Source organism: Amblyomma maculatum, chromosome 8 (assembly GCF_055883805.1).
Source record: "Amblyomma maculatum isolate TAMU_Amacu chromosome 8, ASM5588380v1, whole genome shotgun sequence".
Taxonomy (NCBI): Eukaryota; Metazoa; Arthropoda; class Arachnida; order Ixodida; family Ixodidae; genus Amblyomma; species Amblyomma maculatum.
Window position 1 is genome coordinate 121,110,324 of NC_139351.1, and position 21,963 is coordinate 121,132,286.

The 21,963-nt window shown below is 47.3% G+C and overlaps 1 protein-coding gene across 1 annotated transcript; it reads left to right on the forward strand.

Moving 5' to 3' along the window:
* The first annotated feature begins 850 nt into the window (after positions 1-850).
* Positions 851-20,990, forward strand: LOC146182374 (A disintegrin and metalloproteinase with thrombospondin motifs 17-like). The gene is made up of 9 exons (XM_084577469.1): positions 851-1,240; positions 3,523-3,929; positions 6,440-6,569; positions 10,503-10,583; positions 12,097-12,243; positions 13,233-13,492; positions 15,214-15,373; positions 17,687-17,776; positions 19,585-20,990. The coding sequence occupies exons 1-9, from the start codon at positions 896-898 to the stop codon at positions 19,783-19,785; spliced, it is 1,821 nt and encodes a 606-aa protein (XP_084433595.1). The 5' UTR covers positions 851-895; the 3' UTR covers positions 19,786-20,990.
* The last annotated feature ends 973 nt before the right edge of the window (positions 20,991-21,963 follow it).

Consider the following 21,963-nt stretch of genomic DNA (forward strand, 5'->3'; position numbering starts at 1 on the left):
CCTCACTACAAAATATGCGAAGTTCTAGCAGTTCCCAAAATTTTAGTCGAAGTTTCAATCTCCTGTGATTGCTAACCTCCAGGCTTCAGGTACTGCAGTTAAAGTCTCCGTCCATTGCCAATTGAATTAAATACGATATGAACAAATGTATAAATATTCCCCTTGTTGCCAACCGTACAGCATTATGCAATTTAGTATTGAGAATCTACCCTATCGTTTGGGGAAAATATCTCCCCAAACGATAGCCTCGGGAGGTCATGCCGGTTCACATGAATCAAAACCTGTTCGTCACATAAAAGTCGGAGAATGGATAAAGTAGGTGTCCATTAGTTATGCGTCAGCTAATAAGTGTGAATTTTTATCTTCCAAGCGTAACTTAATTCATATTGTGTGGTAGAGTCAGGCTCAAGGCGTTTCACTGAAGATACCATAGGTTCAAGAATGCAGACCTGTTAACACCCTGCTGAGTTGCATGATGATTTCAAGAGCGGATGCTGATTACACGGATGTTGATGGCGGCTGAACCATCCATTGTCCCGACAGATGCGGCGGACCACCCAGCTGGAACCGAGAGAAAGGTGTGGAGGGGTGGGGGGGGGGGGGGGAGCTGAGACAGATCATTCCAGAGCGGGCTCAGAGTCAGGGTTTCGACAGCGGGTTACTACTATGCGCGACACTTACGATGTGGCAACCCTTTCCTGCAGCAGTGGTGACACTGTCGCCATAGGCTGCAGGTGACTGGTCGTACCTGGCCGTACCGTGGAGTCGCACGCTGTGTGCTCCCGCTATGCGCCGCCCACGTGTTCCCGTGATTCATCAGCAGGGGCATATATAGGCAACGAGCGCCTGTGGCGGGAGTCAGGGCCAAGGCTGCGCCAGTGCCACAGCCAGCGACATGCGTTTGTCGTGTGCCGTCGTCACCGGCGAAAGGGAAATCTGTCGTGCTGCGCGGGTTTGGGACGCGCTCGGCGGTTCCGACAGCGAAAATGCGAGGTGGATGGTCTCTCCGGAAGAGACCGTCACGCCCGAGCAGTCAGGCGCTTGTGAACAACCAAGGACCCCGCGAGCGCCATTCGAAAAGAGGATGGCCGCCGGTGACGAACGCGTTATGCGACGGCCACCCGCGCATTTGGCGTCGAGCATGCTGTCGCGGCGGCTCCTGGCTGTCGGCGCAAGTGTACACTCACTGACGCTAGTCCTGCTGCTGATGCTGCTGCTTCTTGTATCGTGTTCCGCCCAGGTGAGCCTCAAGACACTGTTCTTTCAATGGTACACATTTCAGCCATTGAAAATGCATATGCCCATTTCTAGAAACTATTCTCCCATGCACGCTTTCAAAACTGCTGCAAACGCTTTCCTTACCGCGGGCTCTTGAGGATGTTCCTATCCAGGTTTGGTCGGCCTTCATCAGGTGTCAAGAAAGAGCTTCAGATTGGCGACTTCTTGGTCACTTTATTCTTGTCTCGCTCTTCAGTTCTTCCTTAGTATCGGTGTCTTTGCAGCAATTTATGGATATATAGGATTCTCTCTCGTGTACAAAACTCACTCTTGTTCGTTAAGGCTTTCGTTAAAGCCACTGTATATCGTTTAGTTCATCCACAATTTGAGCATGTGCCGCATATATGACGCGATCCCTGTTGTCACTGAAAGAGTAGTTCTAGACCATAAGTTCACCAGCTCTCAGGTTACGGCCGTAGCCGTAGGTTTGGTCGATTATGCCAAAAGATCTGCTTGTATGCAAAGTGGTATGCTTGTGTGATTTATACGTATTATGACGCGGCCCTGACAGCTGAGTCAGAAATGAACCGGTGTCGTTTTTACAAAGCGATTCACGCAAAAGTTTTCCAGGTCACCACGACGTTGTCCATCACTCTTTTCATGTTGTCTTGAAACGGTAAGGTACATTTGATTCGAATGAGGAGTTCTCAGTGAATACTATGTCGTGTGTCATTTCACACCTACGGTTTCATCGCGCACAATTTCGCGAATTCTTCCTTTCACCAATTACACATCTGTGAACGAAGAAGCTGACTTGAGGCATCGAACGAATACATGGAAATTTAAAGATGCATCATTTAATTTCGACACATCGCTCCTACGACGCGATATTTATGGCAGGATTTCAGTGTTATGTGTACTTGGTGTAGGGTCCAGTAATAACTATTACCAGGAATTGTTTTGGAGCTGCTAAAATGTATAAAGCCGAAGCTTTCGAAGAAACTGGCTAGGCCGGGCGTGCTGTATTGCACTTCTTTTTTTAATATGGAGTCGAAGGCAAGCGTTATTATGGCCCCATAATCTTGCGGGCCTTCTCCACTGCTCACCTTATCTTGTGAACATTTCATGCTGTTCAAGAGAAAGCATTAGAACGTACTAGCAAAGTGAGGCTAACTCCTCTGCGGTGGCTCAGTGGACAGGACACTCTACTGCAGAGCGCGGTGACGTGCGTTGTATGCCGGCCACCGCGGCCGCCGGGCGAAATTAACTCAAAGGGCCGTGTACTGTGTGATGTCACATCATGTGAAAGAATGTCATACCGATTAAATTATTCTGAAGCCCTTCGCTACTGCGCCCCAGTAACTAATGTGTTGCTTCGAGGCATTAAACCCGACATAATGTACCGTGCCATACCATATCATAACATAACGTACCATACCATAACGTACCATACGTCGTACCGTACCATACCGTACCATACTCTACCGTACCGTACCGTACCGTGTCATACCATACCAAGTGGATTCGGAAGCATTTACGGGCGCTGTGTAATGAGGATTAGAACAATATAGACACGGGTTACAAGGGGCATACACACGCAAGTGCAACGTTTGAAGCTCATCCAGTTCTGTTTTAGTCATCACTTTGCAATCTATCTGCTTCTTTTATACACGGGTACACGTATTTGTTATTTCTCTCTTTCTTTACAACTGAGGGAACACTTTAGGACAGTTAAGCTAAGAGTATGACGCGATGGCATTATAGTCGCTATGACCGCTAACATTCATTTCGTAATATACTTGTATACGCGCACTCGCTTTTTTTTTCTTAGTTAACCAATATCTACAGTCTGTTAGCTGCTCCCTCAAATGGTTCGTTCCTTTAGTGAAATCAATAGCCCGCACTCAAGCTACGCCAAATATGCAATCGCTTCCCAGTCGAAAAAAACTACAGAACTGTGTCAGAAATACGACAAAATATCCTGTAGTTCTGTCGTAACCATCAGATTTTTCTGTAGTTTTGTAGTACTTTTCTGTAGTTCTGTAGTTTTTCTGTAGTATGTTTGTGTTGTCTGTAGTTCTGTAGCACTTTGCTGTTGTAACTACAGAAATTTCTGATGCTACTACAGAATGTTCTGTTGTCACAACAGGTTTCCTGTCAAAAACCGCACAGAAATCCTGTCGTAACATCAGAAAATTTTCTGTAGTTTTTTCCGACAGGGTTTGTATGGTTTCTAAAATGGAAGTGCGCGGGAATGGTCGACAGAAATCGCCACTTTCCTGCCCACTTTCCCCTTTTCTCCAGGCCACTGATGGTTCCATCCAGCCGGTCGAAGTATCCTTCAAGCCGGAACTATTGTTAGTACGCACCGGAGACCGCCGGTTGTCCGTGCCTCTCCGCCGCAAGCGCGCGGCCGTCGAATCCTTCCCGGGAGGCGCCGCCTCGATGACGAACTGTACCTACGAGGGCCCCGTCTACGAGCCGGGCGTCAAGACTACGGGTAGAGCTGTGGTGACCGCATGCCCCGGTGAACTGCAAGTCCACGCGCTCATCATCACTCCCGATGGGGAAGCGCTCTCTATTGAGCCGTCCCAGCGTCCCGGTGATATGAATGTGGGGAAAGGGGGAGAAAGTGAACATTTGGTGCGCCGCGAAGCTCCGACGTCTAAGTTGCTCACTTCTTGGAACAAGCCGCCCAACAGAAGGCGCAGGTAAGCCATTCTTGCCAAGCCTTCATTTTGGGGTAGGACTGACAGCTGTTTTCGGGGTTTGGAGACAGTTTTGGCATAAATGTGAATCTTTTGTACCCTCGGTGTCTCCTACTGTAGGTCCATTGGTCAATTTCATGGCCCAGACATCCGACAGTGCATCCTTTGGGATGAAAACCATGGCGTCGCGAGATTGAATCAGACACAGAATGGTGTATGGTTTCCATCACCTTAAACGATGAGGGTGAACAGCGAGGCGCCATATTGTCTTCAGGTCCTCGTACCTCAGTGATCGTAGACATTGATCCTGTGGTATTGTCTGCCCGTCTGTTTCCAACCTTTGCAGCTATGACGTTCTAGTATACGTTTCGAGAGTTTTGGAAATACAGCTTAGACCTGTCGGGAAATGTGTGCCGCAGCGATATTTATCTCCATTTGTTTACTTTGAACTAAGAACAGCGTTCTTAATCAACCTCTGCAGTTTGTTCATGGAAATCTACTGCGCGTCAGCGAGACAAAAATACTATGCCTTTGGATAACTTCGTAGCGGATAGATTAGTTTGAAATCATCGTCCTTCAGTCGGGAGACCTTAAGATAATAGGCAATGGTAACAAATATGGCATGAGTGAAAATTCACTCTTTAAAAACATTCGGGGAGAGAAAACCTGGCCTCTAACGTAGTAGTCCATATATAGTTCATTGGTGCAGGTCTGCAGTAGCTAGATCGCACAAGTATTTGCCCCACCGCAGGGACTTGGTGATCTATAGCGCTCGGCTGCTGAAACGATTGACCCAAGTTTAGTCCAGCCAGGATGGACGTGTTTCGATGGAAGCGAAAAGCAAGGGGCCTGCTCGATGTCAGTGCAGGTTAAAAATTTACAAGGGTTCAACGCTGCCGAACCAAATATTGAGCGAAAGCATTAGCTGTGGGTGACCGAGCGTTCTTCTACTTCTCTTTTTCTTCTTCATCAGCCCGCATATAAAGCCCCGCTTTAACCAACCCACATGAACGTGCCTTAGTTGCCTATAGGGGTAACGTGAATGCCAGGGCCCTAGCAGGCTGACTCTGACATAATCGTCCCATGTGACACGAGAGACGTAAGTTTGCAGCTCCTGCCAGCCCGTGTGTCACGTGGGGTGTGACGTCACAGCGTCACGTGGGTACGACGTAACTGCGGCCGGGTCACGGGAAGGCTTGAAAGTGCGAGTAGTATTGCTCTCGCAATAAAACGTCCACGTGGTCCAAATTACCCGATCTCCATCACGGCGTCCTTCATAACCCGTTAGGGCCTCAAACGCCGCAAGCCATGAGCCATAAACCATAAACTCTTCCAACTCGAATGGCATTTTACAGCAAGGAATTTATCGTACACACAGCATTAAATTTTGCGTCAAGCATCACTCACTAAGTAATTTGCGCCCTAACCGTACTTCTTTATAGCTGTGCACAGCGTTGCCGAGTGTATATTTACCGAATAAAGGCAGAGATCATTGAAAATTGTATGCAGAAAGTACACCCGCATAACTGCCCAGTGACATGTTGACATATTTTTATGTTGCCTTGTCAAGTGTCAGCGATAAGCAATCACTGCATATAGTCTTCACAAAAGATAACTTGACATGCCTTAAATAACCTGAATAATTTAATACCTAGCAAAACGGCAAGAAGTCAACCAGCGCAGTTCCTCAAGACATACGTTACGGTGTTGGTGAAATGCGTCTTCTACTGTAGTAAAGTTGCTATTATCTTTTTTTTTTTTTGTAAAACTTCGTCAAACCATATCACTCGTTTGATCGTCCGAAGGAAAACATTTCGTGCTGTCACTGGACGAAGAATATTACGGCATCGTAAACGTGGGCGTTCTGTTCATATAGTGATTGAACAGTATAGCGGCTGCACTCGAAATTATGACTCTACAGTAAACTCTAAATTGCAGATCTGTGTCGCATAGCTGTTCTTTACTTATTTGATCTGAACAGTCTTGGATACATCTCTTCAACCGCTCAAACTGTAAAACTGTATTTAGATCAGCACGCGCACACGCTTTAGGGAGCAATCTTCCCAACTTATCGCTCTTCCCACAGGAAGCCGCATCGTCTTTATCGTCGTTACGCCTCTCTGGTGAGCGCGTACCCGCCGTTTGTGTCCCTTTCATCGTGTTTCTATCCGGCTGTGTTGCATACTTCTCATTTCTAGAGACACATATGTGACGTCATCCTCCTGCTTCCATCGGGGGAAGGGTCAAAATATAATTGTACCGGCACAAGCTGCGCATAGCGGCTACTTCCATTAAGAACCGTTCTATAGAAGGATTAAAACCAAAGCTACTACTTCTGCTTTGAAAGTAATAAATTTCAGTTTTTTGTTTTCAGTTTATTTCTGTTTGAAAGGAAGTACGTTGGAAAAACTGCAATGAACGCAGTTTGTTACAACCAGCGTTGATACTGTTAATCCCCACTTATTACAGTGCTTAAATATGCGTGTGCCGTACGTGCGCGGCCTCCTCTGCAGGGCCACCAAGGCAGCGGCAACGTCACGCGAGCGCGCCATCGAGCTGGCCGTGTTCGTGGACGCGGCGCTTTCCAACTCCATGCCCTCGGAGAGAGCCCTCAACACGCGGCTCACGGCCGTCCTCGAGCAGGTATACTACACTAGGCGGACTCTCAGCGTTCAATGAGCTGCCAATAGGGCGCACATGAACAGAAAAGTCCGGCGGTAGCAGGAAATTCTCTAATTGGTAGAGAGGCGCGATGCCACAAGGTCACGTGACATGGCCGAATTCTGATTGACCAGCGGGATGTGCGACGTCAGCGATCACATTGCACGGCCGAGTCGGCGTGTGCCCGACCATTGGCAAGCAACATTTCCAAGCGCAGATTGATCGCCAGGGTTTGTGACGCCATGTGACCTAGTTACATGACAGAGTTTGCAAGTACAGTCTTTCTCAAAAGTGTAGAGCCCAGTGAGTCAGCTTCTAAGCCGTTTAGTGGCGCTTATTTACCTTTAGTGGACGTCCTTCCCATTAGACAGAGTAGGAGACAAAATCTTACCATCAAGAGATTCGGAACACTGAAAATGCATTGCAAGCCGTAAAAAATGGCCCAGAAGCAGACACACTAGTCTCTACACTTTTGATGCTGTACGCTGGCAGGTGCACCAGTCCCGTGACATGGGCGAGAGCGGTGATGGTAGGCTGTATCCATGACCTATTATAAAATTCTTAGAAGTAACAATACGGCAACAAGCACGTCGGGCTGCAGGGGCAGAAACATATATTGCATCAGCGTGGTTTATAATGTCACATCACGCTGTTATGACGACTTAAGCGTCCGTGCAAAGTTTGGCCTCACATGGTTTCTCTAGGTGTTGCTCGTCATCAGCTGAGGGCACGTCGCTTTGCTTTTTTTTTCAACGAGTCGGCCGTTGTCATTAACATAATTATGCATCCCCCTCCTCTCCCAAGAATAGGCGTAAATTTCATGTACAGGGAAGGACAACGATAGTGTTTTGTGCGGGAAAAGTTTCACGGCGCTAAAAAAAAAAAAAAAAAAAAAAAAAAGACGAGAACACAAACAAGGACAGGACGGATGTTGTGTAGACGGGAGAGCTCCCGTTTTGTTGTTGTCTGTCTGCATGGTCATTTTTCTACCGCTGTTGGACTTTTTCTTAATTTATAATGCGTCAACTAGCCCAGCAGTTGGTTGAGGAGGGGTCTGAGAAATGTGGGATTTTAAAATCGATCCTGATATAATCGAGCCAAGCCACCTTAAAGTGTGAGGACTCTCTCTTTGCCAGATATGCGACCCTTAGTTCTCAAATGTGCACTTGCGTACAACAGTATGTTTGACGATATGAGGTCCCCTCTCACAAGTCCAGATTCACTGTCGTGACATGCCTCTGCTGCTTGAGAAGTTTGCGTTCAACTGCTCCTTCTTTCACGGAGATCTAATCAGTAGACATTTCCTGACTTTCACTTGTCCTTAAAGCACGGGTTTCCAGAACCATATTTGAGACATGAAACAGGGTGAGATGAAGCTAGAGGGCCGTAACTCGGTATTGCCGCTGGTCGCTCTTGTAGTTTCGGTGTTTACGCGCTCCCCAAATCAGGTAATGTAGCCACCAACCCTGCATTAGATTTTCATGCAAATATTTACTCGCTAACCGTTTAAGGCGTCACTAACTGTTCTGCTCATGGGGAAGTGCCTTAGCCACCTGACTTCCATAAACGAGCCGCGGCTCACGCCTGGATTTTGACTCGGAGTTCCCTATGTATCTCGTCAGGATTGAAGTGCGCTGAACTTTGACCGAGCATGAATGCCGATGTCCATCGCTGGGCACGAACCTGCCTTCAATGTCAGCGCTTGAAAGTTCAGCGGCATACTGTCACGCCTGCCTCTCCTTTTCGGCCTTCCGATGTGAGGTTCTCCCACATCCACATAGACATTGTTCCTTCATCACGTGGGGCCTCGTACCTGCTCAAATGTATGGACCATTTCACCCGCTGGCCCGAGGTTATACCCATTTCTTATCCTACGGCAGAGACAGTTGCTACGGCCTTCATGGCCGGCTGGGTGTTTAACCTCTCATGCTCGCTGCCATACTGGGGGTAGGAAATGGTGGTTCCGTTCGGTGATGACGTCATAGCAAAAGGGCTGCCCACTAAGAGTCCATGCCCATAAGCCCAAGCACACGCACGGTACCGCACGCAGCCGTCAAACTTGCTGATCTCGCTCGTGATAGCCGTATTGGTGTAGTGATCTCTGCACTACACTGCAACTCAGACGATGACGTCACGCTTATTCGGATTTGCGCACGTTCCTCTGGCTGGCGCATGCGCCGTTTCCGCTGCGAACAATTAAACGTTTTAGCGATTGGCCGTGCTTAGGATAATCTGCAAACGATTGGTACGAACGTGAACATGGCAGCGTGACTGAGATGCATAATGCTCGTGTCATCAACATTTTTGTGCGCTGTAATCACTGACGCTTCGGCTTTGGGTTTCGCAATGTTCCGAAGGCGCGCGTGTCATGCCGCTGGCGCGCGTGCTGCTTCAATGACGCGCTTGCGGTGGTTTTGCAACGATGCCACTTTGGGTTTCAGGCTGGGACCGACACGAGCGCCACGTGTTTTCTCTTCAGTGTGCCCTCACGCTGCTCATTTGCAAGGCATGCATATTTAGTCACGCAGCATTGCGTCCACTGAACGCTTTGGTATTTGACCATCAATGGTGTGAAAGGTGAGCGCGATGAGGTTTGAGGGCTTAACACCGGTATCTAATCGCGACAACGCTTTTCAACTCCAATATCAGTACGCATGCTGGCCTATATAGCGGCTGTCACAACTGCGGGCTCAGCTTGAACATTCGCTTACTGCTACAGTGGACTGCCAGCCCTGATGCACAGAATCCACTGTTCGCATTTTAAGGTTTGGGCGTTCGAGCAGAGGTGGGTGTGCGTGTGTGTGTGTGTGTGTGGGGGGGGGGGGGGGGGAGGTGTCTCCCTCGTCAATCGAGAAATTTAGTTTGAAAAATCATCAGAACCCTTCATTTTAACGAAAACATATTATGCAAGACATATGGCTCAAATAGGATAGGACTCCCTGTCCCCCACTCCCCCTGAGCGGCCTATGAATCACCAGCTGCGTTCTAGACCGCCAGGTAATCGAAAGATGGTCATGTTGGTGATGCGCAACTTGAGGGCGGCTTCGCTTAAATTTTAGAAGGAATAAAAAATTAATCATCAACCTGTTTCGTTATGGGTCCATAGCAAAATCAGCGTCATTTCAATTTGGCATGACAGTAAATTGCTGTTAGGTCTGTTAGGTTAGGTTAGGGTCTATGATAGACTGAAGTGTGGCCTCAGCAGGTAGGCCGAGAGTAGAAATGCGACCTAGGCATCGCTTTTCGGTCGTCGTGCAGGTGGCAAAGGTAGCGAACCGTTTCATCAAGGCATGCCCAATCGTTTGATCTAGGCCTTACATTCTTTAGCTTTATAATGATTTATTGGTCAGTTCTTTTAACCTCTCCACCTTGCTCGAAGCTGCAGCCAGCGCCTTCATGCATACAGAGAAACGTATTCATTGAGCCCCAAGCTGAGAAGACGAGGTCGAGATTATTGCTGGTATGCCGTGATACCATTATCTTTATCATGTAGGGATACTCTCGACAAATGGCAGTCACTCGTAACACGTTCGCTTTCTTGTCCTGAAGGTCCAATTGAATCATCAGTATAAGCTGATTTGCGCTTCATGACATGCAGGCTTTTCTCTTGCTGGCAGCGCAACGTTAGTGTTCAGAATTTAGTCTGTGCATGGCGCTATAGCGCTGACTCGTTTGTGTTTACTAACGTAAGGGAGACACAAAACTGTCAACGAGTATACAGTCTTTATCGAATGTTTAAAGTCCAGGAGATTTGCTTCTGAGCCGCACCATGCGTCCCGTGATGCATTCCGTGTTCCAAATCTCTTGAAGATTTTTTGTTCCACACACTAGGGAAGGGCTTTTCCAAGACTGCAGGAGTGCGTGATAATAGCTTGCAGGCTCGAAGAGTGACGGACCCGTGTCTTTTCTTGGTAGGTCCAACTGGTGCTGGAGTACCGGTCGTTAAGTAGGCCCATCAAGTTGGACATCGTCAACCTCGAACTCGTCGACTCCAAGGTGAGTAACGTTTCCATGGCGACAGACCACATGTCCCAATTAACACAGGGTCGCAATGGACTGTCGGCATTCGAACGAGGAACCTGTCGGACAATTACCGCAGCAGTATGTATATAGAAGGCACTCTACATTAACTCGCAACTCACTTTGCTTAGTGCTGCCAGCAACGTTTCTCTCTCTTTTTTTTAAATATAGAAACAGCTGCAGATATAACAACGCTTTGCAGTAATTACTCTCATTTCCATTTGCGTGCATTAAATCAGTAAAACAGTAACCTGATCGTGTCCAGCGGCTAAATGTATTCAACTAAAGCTTTCCGATTGGCTATTGGTGCATATTCAACAGAAAAAAAAAAAAAGACGACAACGCAGACAAAGTCCGTGAAGCAACAAGGTCTGTGTAAAAGGATGAATGTAAGAGCATGGTTTTTATCGAATGCCAGCTAAATTCTATTGGTTTATCAGGTTTAACGCCGCATTGAGACATCGGCTATGTGGGACGCCGTAGTGGAGGGCTCGGGATAAAGGCGACCACTTGACCGTGCCCCGACATGGTACATATCACAAGCGCCTTGCGTTTCGCCTCCGTCTAAACGCGGCCGCCGCGACCGGGCTCGGACCCGAACCTCTCGGCACAGTAGTCGAGCCCCTAATCATTTTGAATTCCTTAATTATCTTCTTGTTAGATCACGGTTCTGAGATTAGCTGGCGTATGATTTCTATTATTTGAGAGATGTATCGCGCACATGAACGAGATTTTAGGCACCCCCAAGCTTTACTAGCCGGACTCGGGCCGTGGCTCGGCAATCTGCTGTTCAGCGCTTAGTTTCGGTTACAGTAGAGTCCGCTCGGGCTGCATTTCTGTAGCAGCGAAATGCAAAAATATCTTTGCGCTGTCATTTCGGTGCATGGCGACACCTGATGGTCAAACGCAATCAGGATCCTAACGCTACGGCGTGCTTCATGCATGGGCCATATTCGAAATAGCATTGCTTAATTTATAATTAGGTTACAGAACCGCGTTTTGTCCCCTATCGACGTGATTAGTTTGTGCTCCATCGCTACAGTCTGATCGGCTAATGGGGATAGCCCCAAGCACCTGCGCAATAGATTTTTGAACCATGGCACGACGCGCTCGGGTGGCGTTTGGTGTTTACGGTAGCACTTGGCAAAGAGAGAGAGAGAGAGAGAGACCCTTTTATCTGCACGGCAATGGTTCACATTGCTTGGTGGGATGTTCCTGTGATATCTGCAGACACATGGTGAATCTGCGTTCCTTTCGGTAGGATCGAGGAGGAGAGGGAGCTGGTATGCAGATGTTAAATTCACGTGGACGAATGGATGGTGCTTTAGACTAGAGGGCACTGTACCAGGAACTTTTCTCTTTCATGAGGTGCCACTGGGCGAGGATCGTGTGTGACATGTCTTAGCCTTCATGAGGCGAGTGACAGCGCGCGTCAGGAAATGAAGGACATGCATAATGTTTTGCTTACTGCATCCTGTTCCGTTCTCAGCGCGGCCCCAGCACGGCTAGCGGCGATATCGACACGTACCTGGACAACTTCTGCGTGTGGCAGTGCAACCGCAACCAACTGGCGGCAAGGCAGGGACAAGGCAGCTGGGACCATGCCATGATGCTCTCTGGCCTAGACCTGCACAAGGTACGCACTGTTGTGTGCGCCCATACACAGTTAGATGAACCTGCTATCGCTGGTATCTGCTAGAAAAATGATTGCATTAGAAATAGTTTATTCAAACAAGGTAACAGGGAACGCATACAATAAGGGTATCTTAACATTCGTGCTGATATGTGCCTTATAGCTTAGGCGCGGAGACCGTGCGGTTATAGAAGAGATAGTGCATAATTGTTTTTATCAGTTGACTGTTATCACACTATGTTTTCTGTGCACCACCACCTGACAGTTTCGTGGCACTCAAAATGACCAATAAACCTCAGAATCGCGATGATATTATGCAGTGCTTTTGAGACCCTATTTGCTGCTTTTTATTTCAGTGCTTTCCTGGAATACTAATTAAGCAAAGCTTGAACTAAAGTCTTGGAACAAATCAATTCCCGACGCTCGCGCGTTCTCTAATGAAGACAAAGGTGATGCCTACCTCTAACCGGCAAGCGATTATGTCGAAATGTTGCTGGTATGACTGTGAAGTTGAGGTCTTTGAGCACCCTATCCTCAGGTTGAGGTTTTCAAGGTCTCCATGTAAGGTCCTTGAAATTATAAATGTTGATATTCGAGATCTCAAGACATGAACTTGAGTTTGAGATGCTCAGTCAATGGTGTCTTATTTTTTTTTTTTTTTGCACCTCTACCCTTAGATACTGAAGTGCGTCATAACTTCATGGTCTTCAACCCAGAGAACACAGGTCCTCAGTAAGATTCTTAAGAACCCCTAAAAAGCAACCTCCTCGTTAAGGCTTGAAGGGATAGGAATGGGGGCCAACAATGAGATTCTGAAGTCCTTCAAAACATTATGGACTTTAACTGAGCAAACGACCAGATCCTTAATGAGATTTTTGAGAACCCCAAAAAAGGAGGCCTTGACTTGAAGGGACAGGAATGGGGTATCGACGAAAGGCACCGATGTTCGCGAGCATCGTTGGCCATTTTTCACCGACCATCTCTGCACGCAGGGCAACAACAGTCGTGTGCTGGGCCTTGCATGGGTGAACGGCATGTGCCGGTGCCGCTACAGTTGCACACTGAGCGAGGCGCGGAGCCTGGAGGCGGCGCTGGTGGTGGCACACGAGCTGGGACATTCGCTGGGTATGCACCACGACGGGCCACCCGACAACCTCTGCGACCCGGACCGGTACATCATGTCGGCGCGAACGGGAGCCGGCAAGACAAGCTGGTCAACCTGTTCTGGACAGTACCTCGAGGACTTCCTCTCGTGAGTGTGTGCAGGGCTCTTTTCTATGCCTGATGCATTACTACGAATGCGCATCCTCACTGGATGTTGAGCGTGAAGAAAACAGCGACGCGGGAAAACGACGCTACAGGAGCGGTTCACGTCCCTCTTCCCTCGTGTCGCTGTTTCCGATAAGTGTTTGGACAGCCGGAGCATTTTTACAAGTTACCTTTAGTATAGTTATATCAGCGGCGGTGCTTATAAGACGCCGCGCTTTTATCAGTTAGTCGGCAGTCTGAGAATATGCCACTGGAGAAGAAACGCACGAGAGGTTGAACAGCGTCCGCTTACGAAGAAGGAGTCAACTGTCCGCTTTCAATCTTAAAAATAACGGTTTAGCCATGCCCCGAATGTATTAATTATTCCTCCATATATGTCGACATATTTTTTTGATGAGCCTAGCTACATGAGAAACCCCAAGCTGCAAGTAGGAAACATTTAGAAGACACTTGATGGCATTAGTTGTTGAGAATACGATATCATTGCAGTCTGAGGTTCACTGAGTCTGCTTTTTCTCCTTCGTCATTACTGCTCGTCGCATATATACGCTGAACTGCGATAGTTCATCTTCAACGAAATATTTTCACGGACGTCCCTTCATGCTTGCAGGTGTTTTCCAATACAGTAGACGCGCACGCCGATTAATATAATTGTCCCTATTGAAGCCTCATGTGCTGTGATGAGGCAGGTCTGCACCATAGAGTTTCTTACTCTTACCTAGAGGGAAAGCTGTGCTGCCGTCTATGGGAGTTTACATGGAGTTTCCAGACGGCCAGTTCAGCCACCATGGGCGCTCAAAGCATCATGGGCCGGAGAGCTACCGAGTGCAGAACTACAACTTTTGGCCAAAACTAATGCAAAGATAAACGTTGTTCTACCGTAAATAATGTCCTAAGATTGAATATTATGACTATAAATTGCAAAAAGGGAGAGAAACAGCATGTCAGTGTGAGATTTATCCAATATAAGCGATGGCTTTTTCTCCTATTGGCTTAGTTTTGAGCAGCACAAATACCAATATTTCGCACTTAATAGGCAAACTTTGAAATAAAAAAACGTTATGAAAATATTTATAGTTGTGCAATCACTTACGGAAGTTTTTAGTGGCCTTACGGGAAACAAACCATTTATTGGCGACGTCTGCTTTTGCGCCTTCGCTACTATGGATTTCGTGGTCTATGTACGCACCTTCAGATGATGATGATAACAAAAAAGAAACATTGCAGTAACACCACTCCACGTACCCGAGAAAAACCGACTGTCCCGCAACAAGTAGCACACTGGCCCATGATTCTTAGCGCGCCCATGGTGGCTGAAGTGCAGCGCCCTCAGCTTTCCCTCTAGTTAGTGTAAGGAACTCTATGGTCTGCACACCTACAAGCGTAGCTGTGATGCAGAATCCGCCATCGTGGTCGGCCATGTCACGTGGCCTCATGACGTCACAGTGGTACGGTGCTGGCGGACGCGGTATTTCTGCTACAGCGAGACTTAGGCGATTGCATAAATTTTGGTTAAGTTTTGGTTTGGCGTTCTATAGTTAGCGTGTCTACACAAATCAAGCACATCTTAAGGACGTTGCGTTACGCATCCAGAGACTACTCTGTACCATATAGCGTTAACCGAAGAAGGTCAGATCATTTAGCCAAAACGGAATGTGCTTAGATACGACTGGGGCATTTCACTGCTTTTCACGACTGCTGCAGGAGCCGAACGTCGTCGTGCCTGGCGTCGCGGACCAGTCAGCCCGTGGCCGAGCTGGATGGCCAGCCGCTGCCTGGCCAGCTCTACCCGGCGGATGAACAATGCAAGCTTGCCCTGGGGTCGGACTACAGCGCGTACACATCATCCAGGAGTCCCTTCAATGTGAGCTCTATGCTTCTTGTCGTCATCCGGCTTTAGGGAGATTTAAGTTGTCGGGTGCCAGATAGAAGATAGGCGCCGAGTGCTGATGTGCTGAAGCCTCGGTGGCGGATGTGAGCATGCTTCCGAGCCTGTGATGAGGCGCTTTTTGTCATCGCGGAAACAAATTACATAATTGTGCTCATTTTACCTCTAAGCACCTCATGCTGACCAACTGGGCACTGTGACCGCCAGGCCGAACACCTAAGTTAGTTTTAATGAAAGCAAAACTATAGCAAGCAGAAGTGCCAGATTACATTATGTGTCGAGAATGTGAAAACATTATGTCTCAAGTTTGCTTGTTCTGCTTACTTTCCGTCAGTGCTGCTTGCCGTCTACACCGGGCCAGAGCAGAAGGCGATACTTCGTCTTCGCCAACATATGCTTCTGTGATCGCTCTATCCGACTGCGGGGATTTTTCGCTACTGTAGACACGCACGACGTTGACTGGGGCTTCAATCCAACCTGATGCGTATATAGCGCGTATAGTGTATGTGCAAGCAGGTCTGACGCCAAGCTCGGAGGAGGAAGATGAGGAGGAAAGGCAGGGAGGTTAACCCGTAACAGCAACCGGTTTGCTACCCTGCACTGGGGGAAGGGGGTGAGTGGATATAAAGTTGTGAGAGAGGGATAGTTGAAGTTAGTACAGTCACATCACAGACATGCCACATCACATCACGTCACAGTCACATCACTTAACATAAAAGCAAACTCGTAGTCTTTCGATTAGGTCTGTGCTTTTCATAAAGCGGAGCAGTGCCTGGCAGGCCTTCACCGCAGACGATCGCCGTGGCCAGGGGCATAAAATATTCATTTCAGTCAATGGGCGTCCATCTAGATGCTCCAGCGTACGGCACAGGCACTGTATTTCCTCACTGTATATAGGGAACTTACAAAGAATGTGGCCTATAGACTCGGCGCGCCTCTGAATTAGGCCATATAACATGACCAATCAGCGAATTTCGTGATAGACAAGACCAGACGCCGCACTTTTTTCGATTAGGCTTATAACGCTATTAGATTAAAGCAAAAGGAACGCTTCGACTCTTTTCATTTGCGCAGGGCATTATGTTTACACCAGCGATCACTTTCCAGGATTTCACCTGCATTTAGGTTGTTATAGCAAGCCGCGGTTGCCATAAGGCAGAGGCTTCTCACGGTTATCAGCAAGTAAACATGTATATGTGCCGGGTGCTTTGTGCCCCACAAATTCTACCTGCCTGCCCGCCCACCTTCCGACAGTGGAGTGATTTCGCGGTCATGATGGAGTTAAAATTATCGATCTTCACTTTTTGGAGATTTAGTAGGCTTTATTTAAAAAACCATCTGAGGTTTCTTTTTTTTAGAATATTATACCGGTAGAAGAATTACCCGTTTTTTCCTTTGTGCACTCAAAATCACTCACATATCATCTTAGCTCTTTTATTTGCAAGGCGTCCGTGTGCTGTGCGATGTCAGTGCTCGTTAAAGAACCCCAGGTGGTCGAAATTTCCGGAGTCCTCCACTACGGCGTCTCTCATAGCCTGAGTTGCCTTGGGACGTTAAACCCCACAAACCAACCAACCAATCTTTTATTTGCAAGACTGATTTATGTACAAGTAATTAAACGATAATGAGTGTATTTATAGTTGGGGCTGCAATATGGCATGTTATCGCCGCCGGTATACAAAATCCACGGCGTGGATGCCAAGTGATTGGGCCGTAAGTAAAGAAAAAAATCATACGTTTATATATAAAACTAAACTGCACAAAGCCGTAAATAATATACAGGAGAAAAGAATGGGGGCAATCAGTTTCATTGATGGTTAAGGAATGGATTTCTTCGTGCCCAGCATGGGCCGAGCGTGCACATACAGACACCGCTCGCATCTTGTTCGCATCGTGAGGTTGCACGTCAGGATCGCCTCGCCTTAGACGCCTTAGCCCCGTTTCATGCTGCACGTATACGCTCCTATTCTTCGCGCAGTCCTCGCTCGCGATCGCATTCGCGGCCATGCTACAAAGGCCTTATTATGTCTATACATAGGCAGAATTTTAGAGGCGAAGACCGTATTCTGTTCTGATTTCATATAAAAGTAATTAGTGAATTAGAAGGGATGGGAGTGTAGCTTTTCGTTTCTTCGTGGTTCTTCAAGCTGTTTCTCGTTGCTTGCCATGCTGCCGATCTGCAGCGGCCGAGGGCTACCCCTTCAATAAAGTAAAAGTTTCTTTCATTCATTCATTCATTTAGAAGTTCGTATTCAGTCTGTATATGACCGGTTCTTTTGTCTCTTCCAGGACGTATGTCGGGAATTGTGGTGCCTTGAAGGTTCTTGGGCAAGTCCAGCACATCCAGCACTGGACGGCACCACATGCGCCAGGGGCAAGGTATGCGCACACAGGGCACCGGCGCAGTCACTGGAAAGTGTTAGGTTTCAGCACGATACTATTTAAGTTTACGTTTCATGTGAACGTGAACTCAAATGGTATTTGATGTGTCAAATTGGTACTCAAATGGCATTTCGGCATGTGTCACGAAATTCTCTGATCAATCGAGAAAGGTCACATTATGTGCAGTCATCAATATCTCGACCAGTCAACGCACAGCGAGGTCGCACAATTAGGTGACCTAATCACTAGTTGGTCGACAATGTGCGTGGTGTCAGGAAAGCATGTGACGTAATCCACCTTATGGCCAATCTGGGAATTTCGTTGCAGAGTTGGCAGGTTACAGTTCAATCGATGATTAGTTTGCTGGTTTGACGTCACCAGAACGTGGCCTAGCTGTTACGACATCTGACAGATGTCAGCCGGCAGGTGACAGCCGCGCTCTGATTGATCGCAGATGTGTGTGACGTAAGAAAAAGACGTGGCATGACCATGTGTCGCCGCGTGCTGGCACGCTTAGCTCACCACGGGAGGCCGTTTTGTGCATCATAAAAGCACGAAAGCACATTGATTTGGGCACTTAGTTTCGATTGAAGAACATTTTAACTCGACTGAATAATCGAAACTCATAAATTCGATTTGCTCGATCTGCGACTCGATCAGTAAAACTCATAACGTCGATTTTCTGGATTTGCTTTTTTAAACGCGTCTGTTATTATGTCGAGCCACATCGCCATCGGTGCTGTTGCTGATGTAACCGAGGGAAAGAGAGCCACGAACCGCGAGAGAGTCACGATTCAAAGAGAATTTCTTAGAAAAGAAAGAAGAGCCACGAGCTCTGCGCCGGCGCCGCTCGCTCATCGGACACACGAGACGGCCCGCCGCTCAATGTTATCACTGAAGCCGGCATCAAGATGCCCTAAACGCTTTCTCACTCTTTATGTCAAAAGTGCAGCCCAAGTTGGCTGCTGCTGCCAATTCGGCCATGACATGATGGCGCCGCACGAACCATCGATAAATGATTGTTCGGCCTTGTCACCTGCCAGATACCACCTTCCAGAGGCAGGCTCGTGCACTCTAAACGCGAATAAGCCTATAAGGGAGTAAAGAGGGAGTAACTTCTCCTCTAGCGCACTCTATATTAAAGTCAGGGCATGCTGCCTCATGCCTGGAGTAGATTTCCATCGCTGGAGATACGGAAGACAATACGGAGAGCTTAAATGAGGTTTCTAGGCTCTCTAATTGATAAGATCACAGCGCTTAAAGTTCTACTTTCATTGCTAATTACATAAAATGAGTATTATTTAGGAATGGTATATAATTCTGCTACAAAAGTACAGCATTCCGTATCGTTAGCGGTGAAAGTGTACCTGAGGACTCGGAGAGAATACCGTGCCCATAGAAGGCAGTGCTCTAAAGGACGCACTAGTCCTTTTTTTTTTTTACTCCCTTACTGCTCATTCGTGTTTAGAGTGTAAGGAGGGCGGAATGCACTACTGATAGTGTTAGCGCGCGCGAACGTACGCATGTGCAGCTGAACGGTTACTTAAACCACAAAACTCGAGAGTTGGGAGAACGCATTTCGTTCCTTAGGCACTGTTAGGTGGATCCACGAGGTGCTACGTCAGAAGAGCAAACAGGCGCTAAAAGACAGCACGACGGCTTGTTTATATTTTTAAGAGAGTGCCAGGTCTTGTATAGCTTTTTTTTTCTTTTTTTTTTTGTCCTTCGCTCTATGATGAACCTTAAACAGTTGCATTCTGTTTGAACTCCGTTTTTATTATTTCGTTACGTCTTGCCAATCGCAGCACTGCCGCGAGGGGTCGTGCGTGGTGCGCCCCGCCGGTCAAAGCGACGGCACCGCCTCCTCCACCAGGAGGGCAACCAGAAGCACCTCAACGACCACAACAACAGCGGCCGTCCCGGCGACGCCACCACGCCGGTCACCGTTCGACGTCATCACTAACATCTGGAACCGGTTCTTCAGAGGCTTCCCCAGGTGGTTCTGAGGAAAGTCTATGCTGCATGGGCCGATTTAGGGCAATGGCGAATTAATCGATAGGTTTTCCGGCGATTGGGGCTGGTAGGGATTGAAGTTCATCGCATAGGAGCTGGTGGTCCAGGTCGAAGAACTGGGATAACTTCTTATCCCGTGTTGCACAAGAGTCTTGCCAATGAGGAAGGCCCCTCCCACTTAAAGAATCTGCTACCTTCCCTCCCACACGGCTTCCCCAGTCCGGACGCAGTTCGATGAATTCGGCATACCGAACTGCCAGTCTATTGTCGAAGGTTCCTGGGATAATTGCAATTGACGATATGGCTGGTCTATTAATTTCGTTACTGGTAATTGGTCTCGTAGAGGCAGTCTTTCACCGGTACTTATTGAAATGACGCAAATTGTGCACATTGTGATAAGTTATGAGCAGCTGTGGTCTGGTCCTGTTAAATTTCCCGTCTGTTCCTTGCGTTTACCAAACATAAGTACTGCGACATTAATTCTACTTGGACATGGCTATGAACGTACGCTACTGTGTCGCCTTCATGGCAGCTACCTTAATAGTAAATTAACGTTTTGCAGACACGCAGTTTTTGTCAAAGGAAATGATGGCACTGATTTCGTGTAGCATTTTCCATTCTCGATCGAGATTTCTATGGAGAGTCAGAAGGACAGCATTGCTCCTTTAAGCGCCCTCCAGAGCTTGGGAATACCGTAAACTTCTTGCTCAGAATTCCGCATGATTCAAGCATTAATTATATTGAAACGCTGGTGCATTTGAATCTCAATTTTGCTAAAAGATGGCATTGGGAACGGTGACGCGACCTTGCCGTAAAGCGTTCAAACTGTTCTTTAAACGCAGGGTACTTAATTGTAGCGTATGACGTAATAAGCGGTGAAATTTTGCTAAAAATATTGCAGCACCAATCGGAAATATTCGGTCGTATATGTTGGCTTATGTATGTATATTAATTAGTTGTGCTTTACTCGGCAAATTGTTTTGTATATACAGCTCTGTTATAGGAAGCGCGTTACATATGAACTGCGCTTTTGTTTTTTCGTTGTCTCTTCTTTAGAAAAGCTTTGCTGAGTTAATCACATTTTCGGTGTAATTTTATTCGGTGCAAATGCGCGTTGTTACTCGCAAATGATGTGTCACACCTATTCCTACCCGGTGCCCGAGAATTCGTGCTTTTAGAACCAAATAAACTATTTTTTCCCTGTTTGTGCTGTGTTTACCTATCTCCAGGTCTGGTTTGACACTTTTCAACAAGATATAGATATGGTGCGCGAAAGCATCAGTGATGTATATAGGACTTGATAAGGTTACGCGGCGCAGTTCTGAGTATATATATAGCGCCTTCAAACATCCCCTGTTCTGGCGCACTTCGACGAAGCGGCTGACACTGAGGTGCACACTGACGCCAGTAGTATCGGTCTTGGCGTGGTCCTTGTTTAGCATCAAGACGGGTTTGAGCGAGTAATAGCCTATGCTAGCCGCACTCTCTCTCGTGCCGAAATGAACTAGTCCACCTCAGAAAAGGAATGCCTGGCGGTCGTATGGGCTACTATGAAGTTTCGCCCCTATCTTTACGGCCGGCCATTTAAAGTCGTCACCGACAATCATTGTTTGTGCTGGCTGGCAAATCTGCGAGACCCATCTGGACGACTTGCACACTCGAGTTTACGGCTTCAAGAGTTTGAACATAACCATTGTTTACAAGTCCGGCCGCAAACACGAAGATGCCGACACGCTGTCACGAGCACGTTTGCGTCTGTGCTGCTGTGTTGTTGTGTCTGGGCTACCCCCTGCTATCATTGGTATCCTTAGTAACCGTGTACGTGACAATATTATGCTATGCAAGACTTCTATCAATGTTTAAAAATATGAGTTTTTAGTTACAACACCGCTTTCTTCAGCACAGTGTTGTCAACTTTGGTGTCCCTCAGAGCACATTTAAGACGTATTAACCAGCTGGCTGTCTAACTAATATTATAGCTAACTTTTAACTGTTAATGTTAGAATTCTTGAGAGGCTACAGTACAGTAATATACGTGCAAGATATTTCGAATACAAGGCAAACGAGACGATCAAGACGTCTAAGCGGCTGCCGATAAAGAAAAACGTAAAAACAAATAATAGTTTGCATAGTATTGTAGTGCCTAGGATATATATTCTAGGCATCCTGGT

What these genes read in the sequence shown, in the direction of transcription:
- LOC146182374 (XM_084577469.1), top strand. Translation starts at nt 896, where the DNA reads ATGCGTTTGTCGTGTGCCGTCGTCACCGGCGAAAGGGAAATCTGTCGT. An exon ending in CTGGCCTAGACCTGCACAAG is followed by an intron (nt 12,244 to 13,232) that starts GTACGCACTGTT and finishes CTCTGCACGCAG; the next exon opens with GGCAACAACAGTCGTGTGCT. An exon ending in TACCTCGAGGACTTCCTCTC is followed by an intron (nt 13,493 to 15,213) that starts GTGAGTGTGTGC and finishes CGACTGCTGCAG; the next exon opens with GAGCCGAACGTCGTCGTGCC.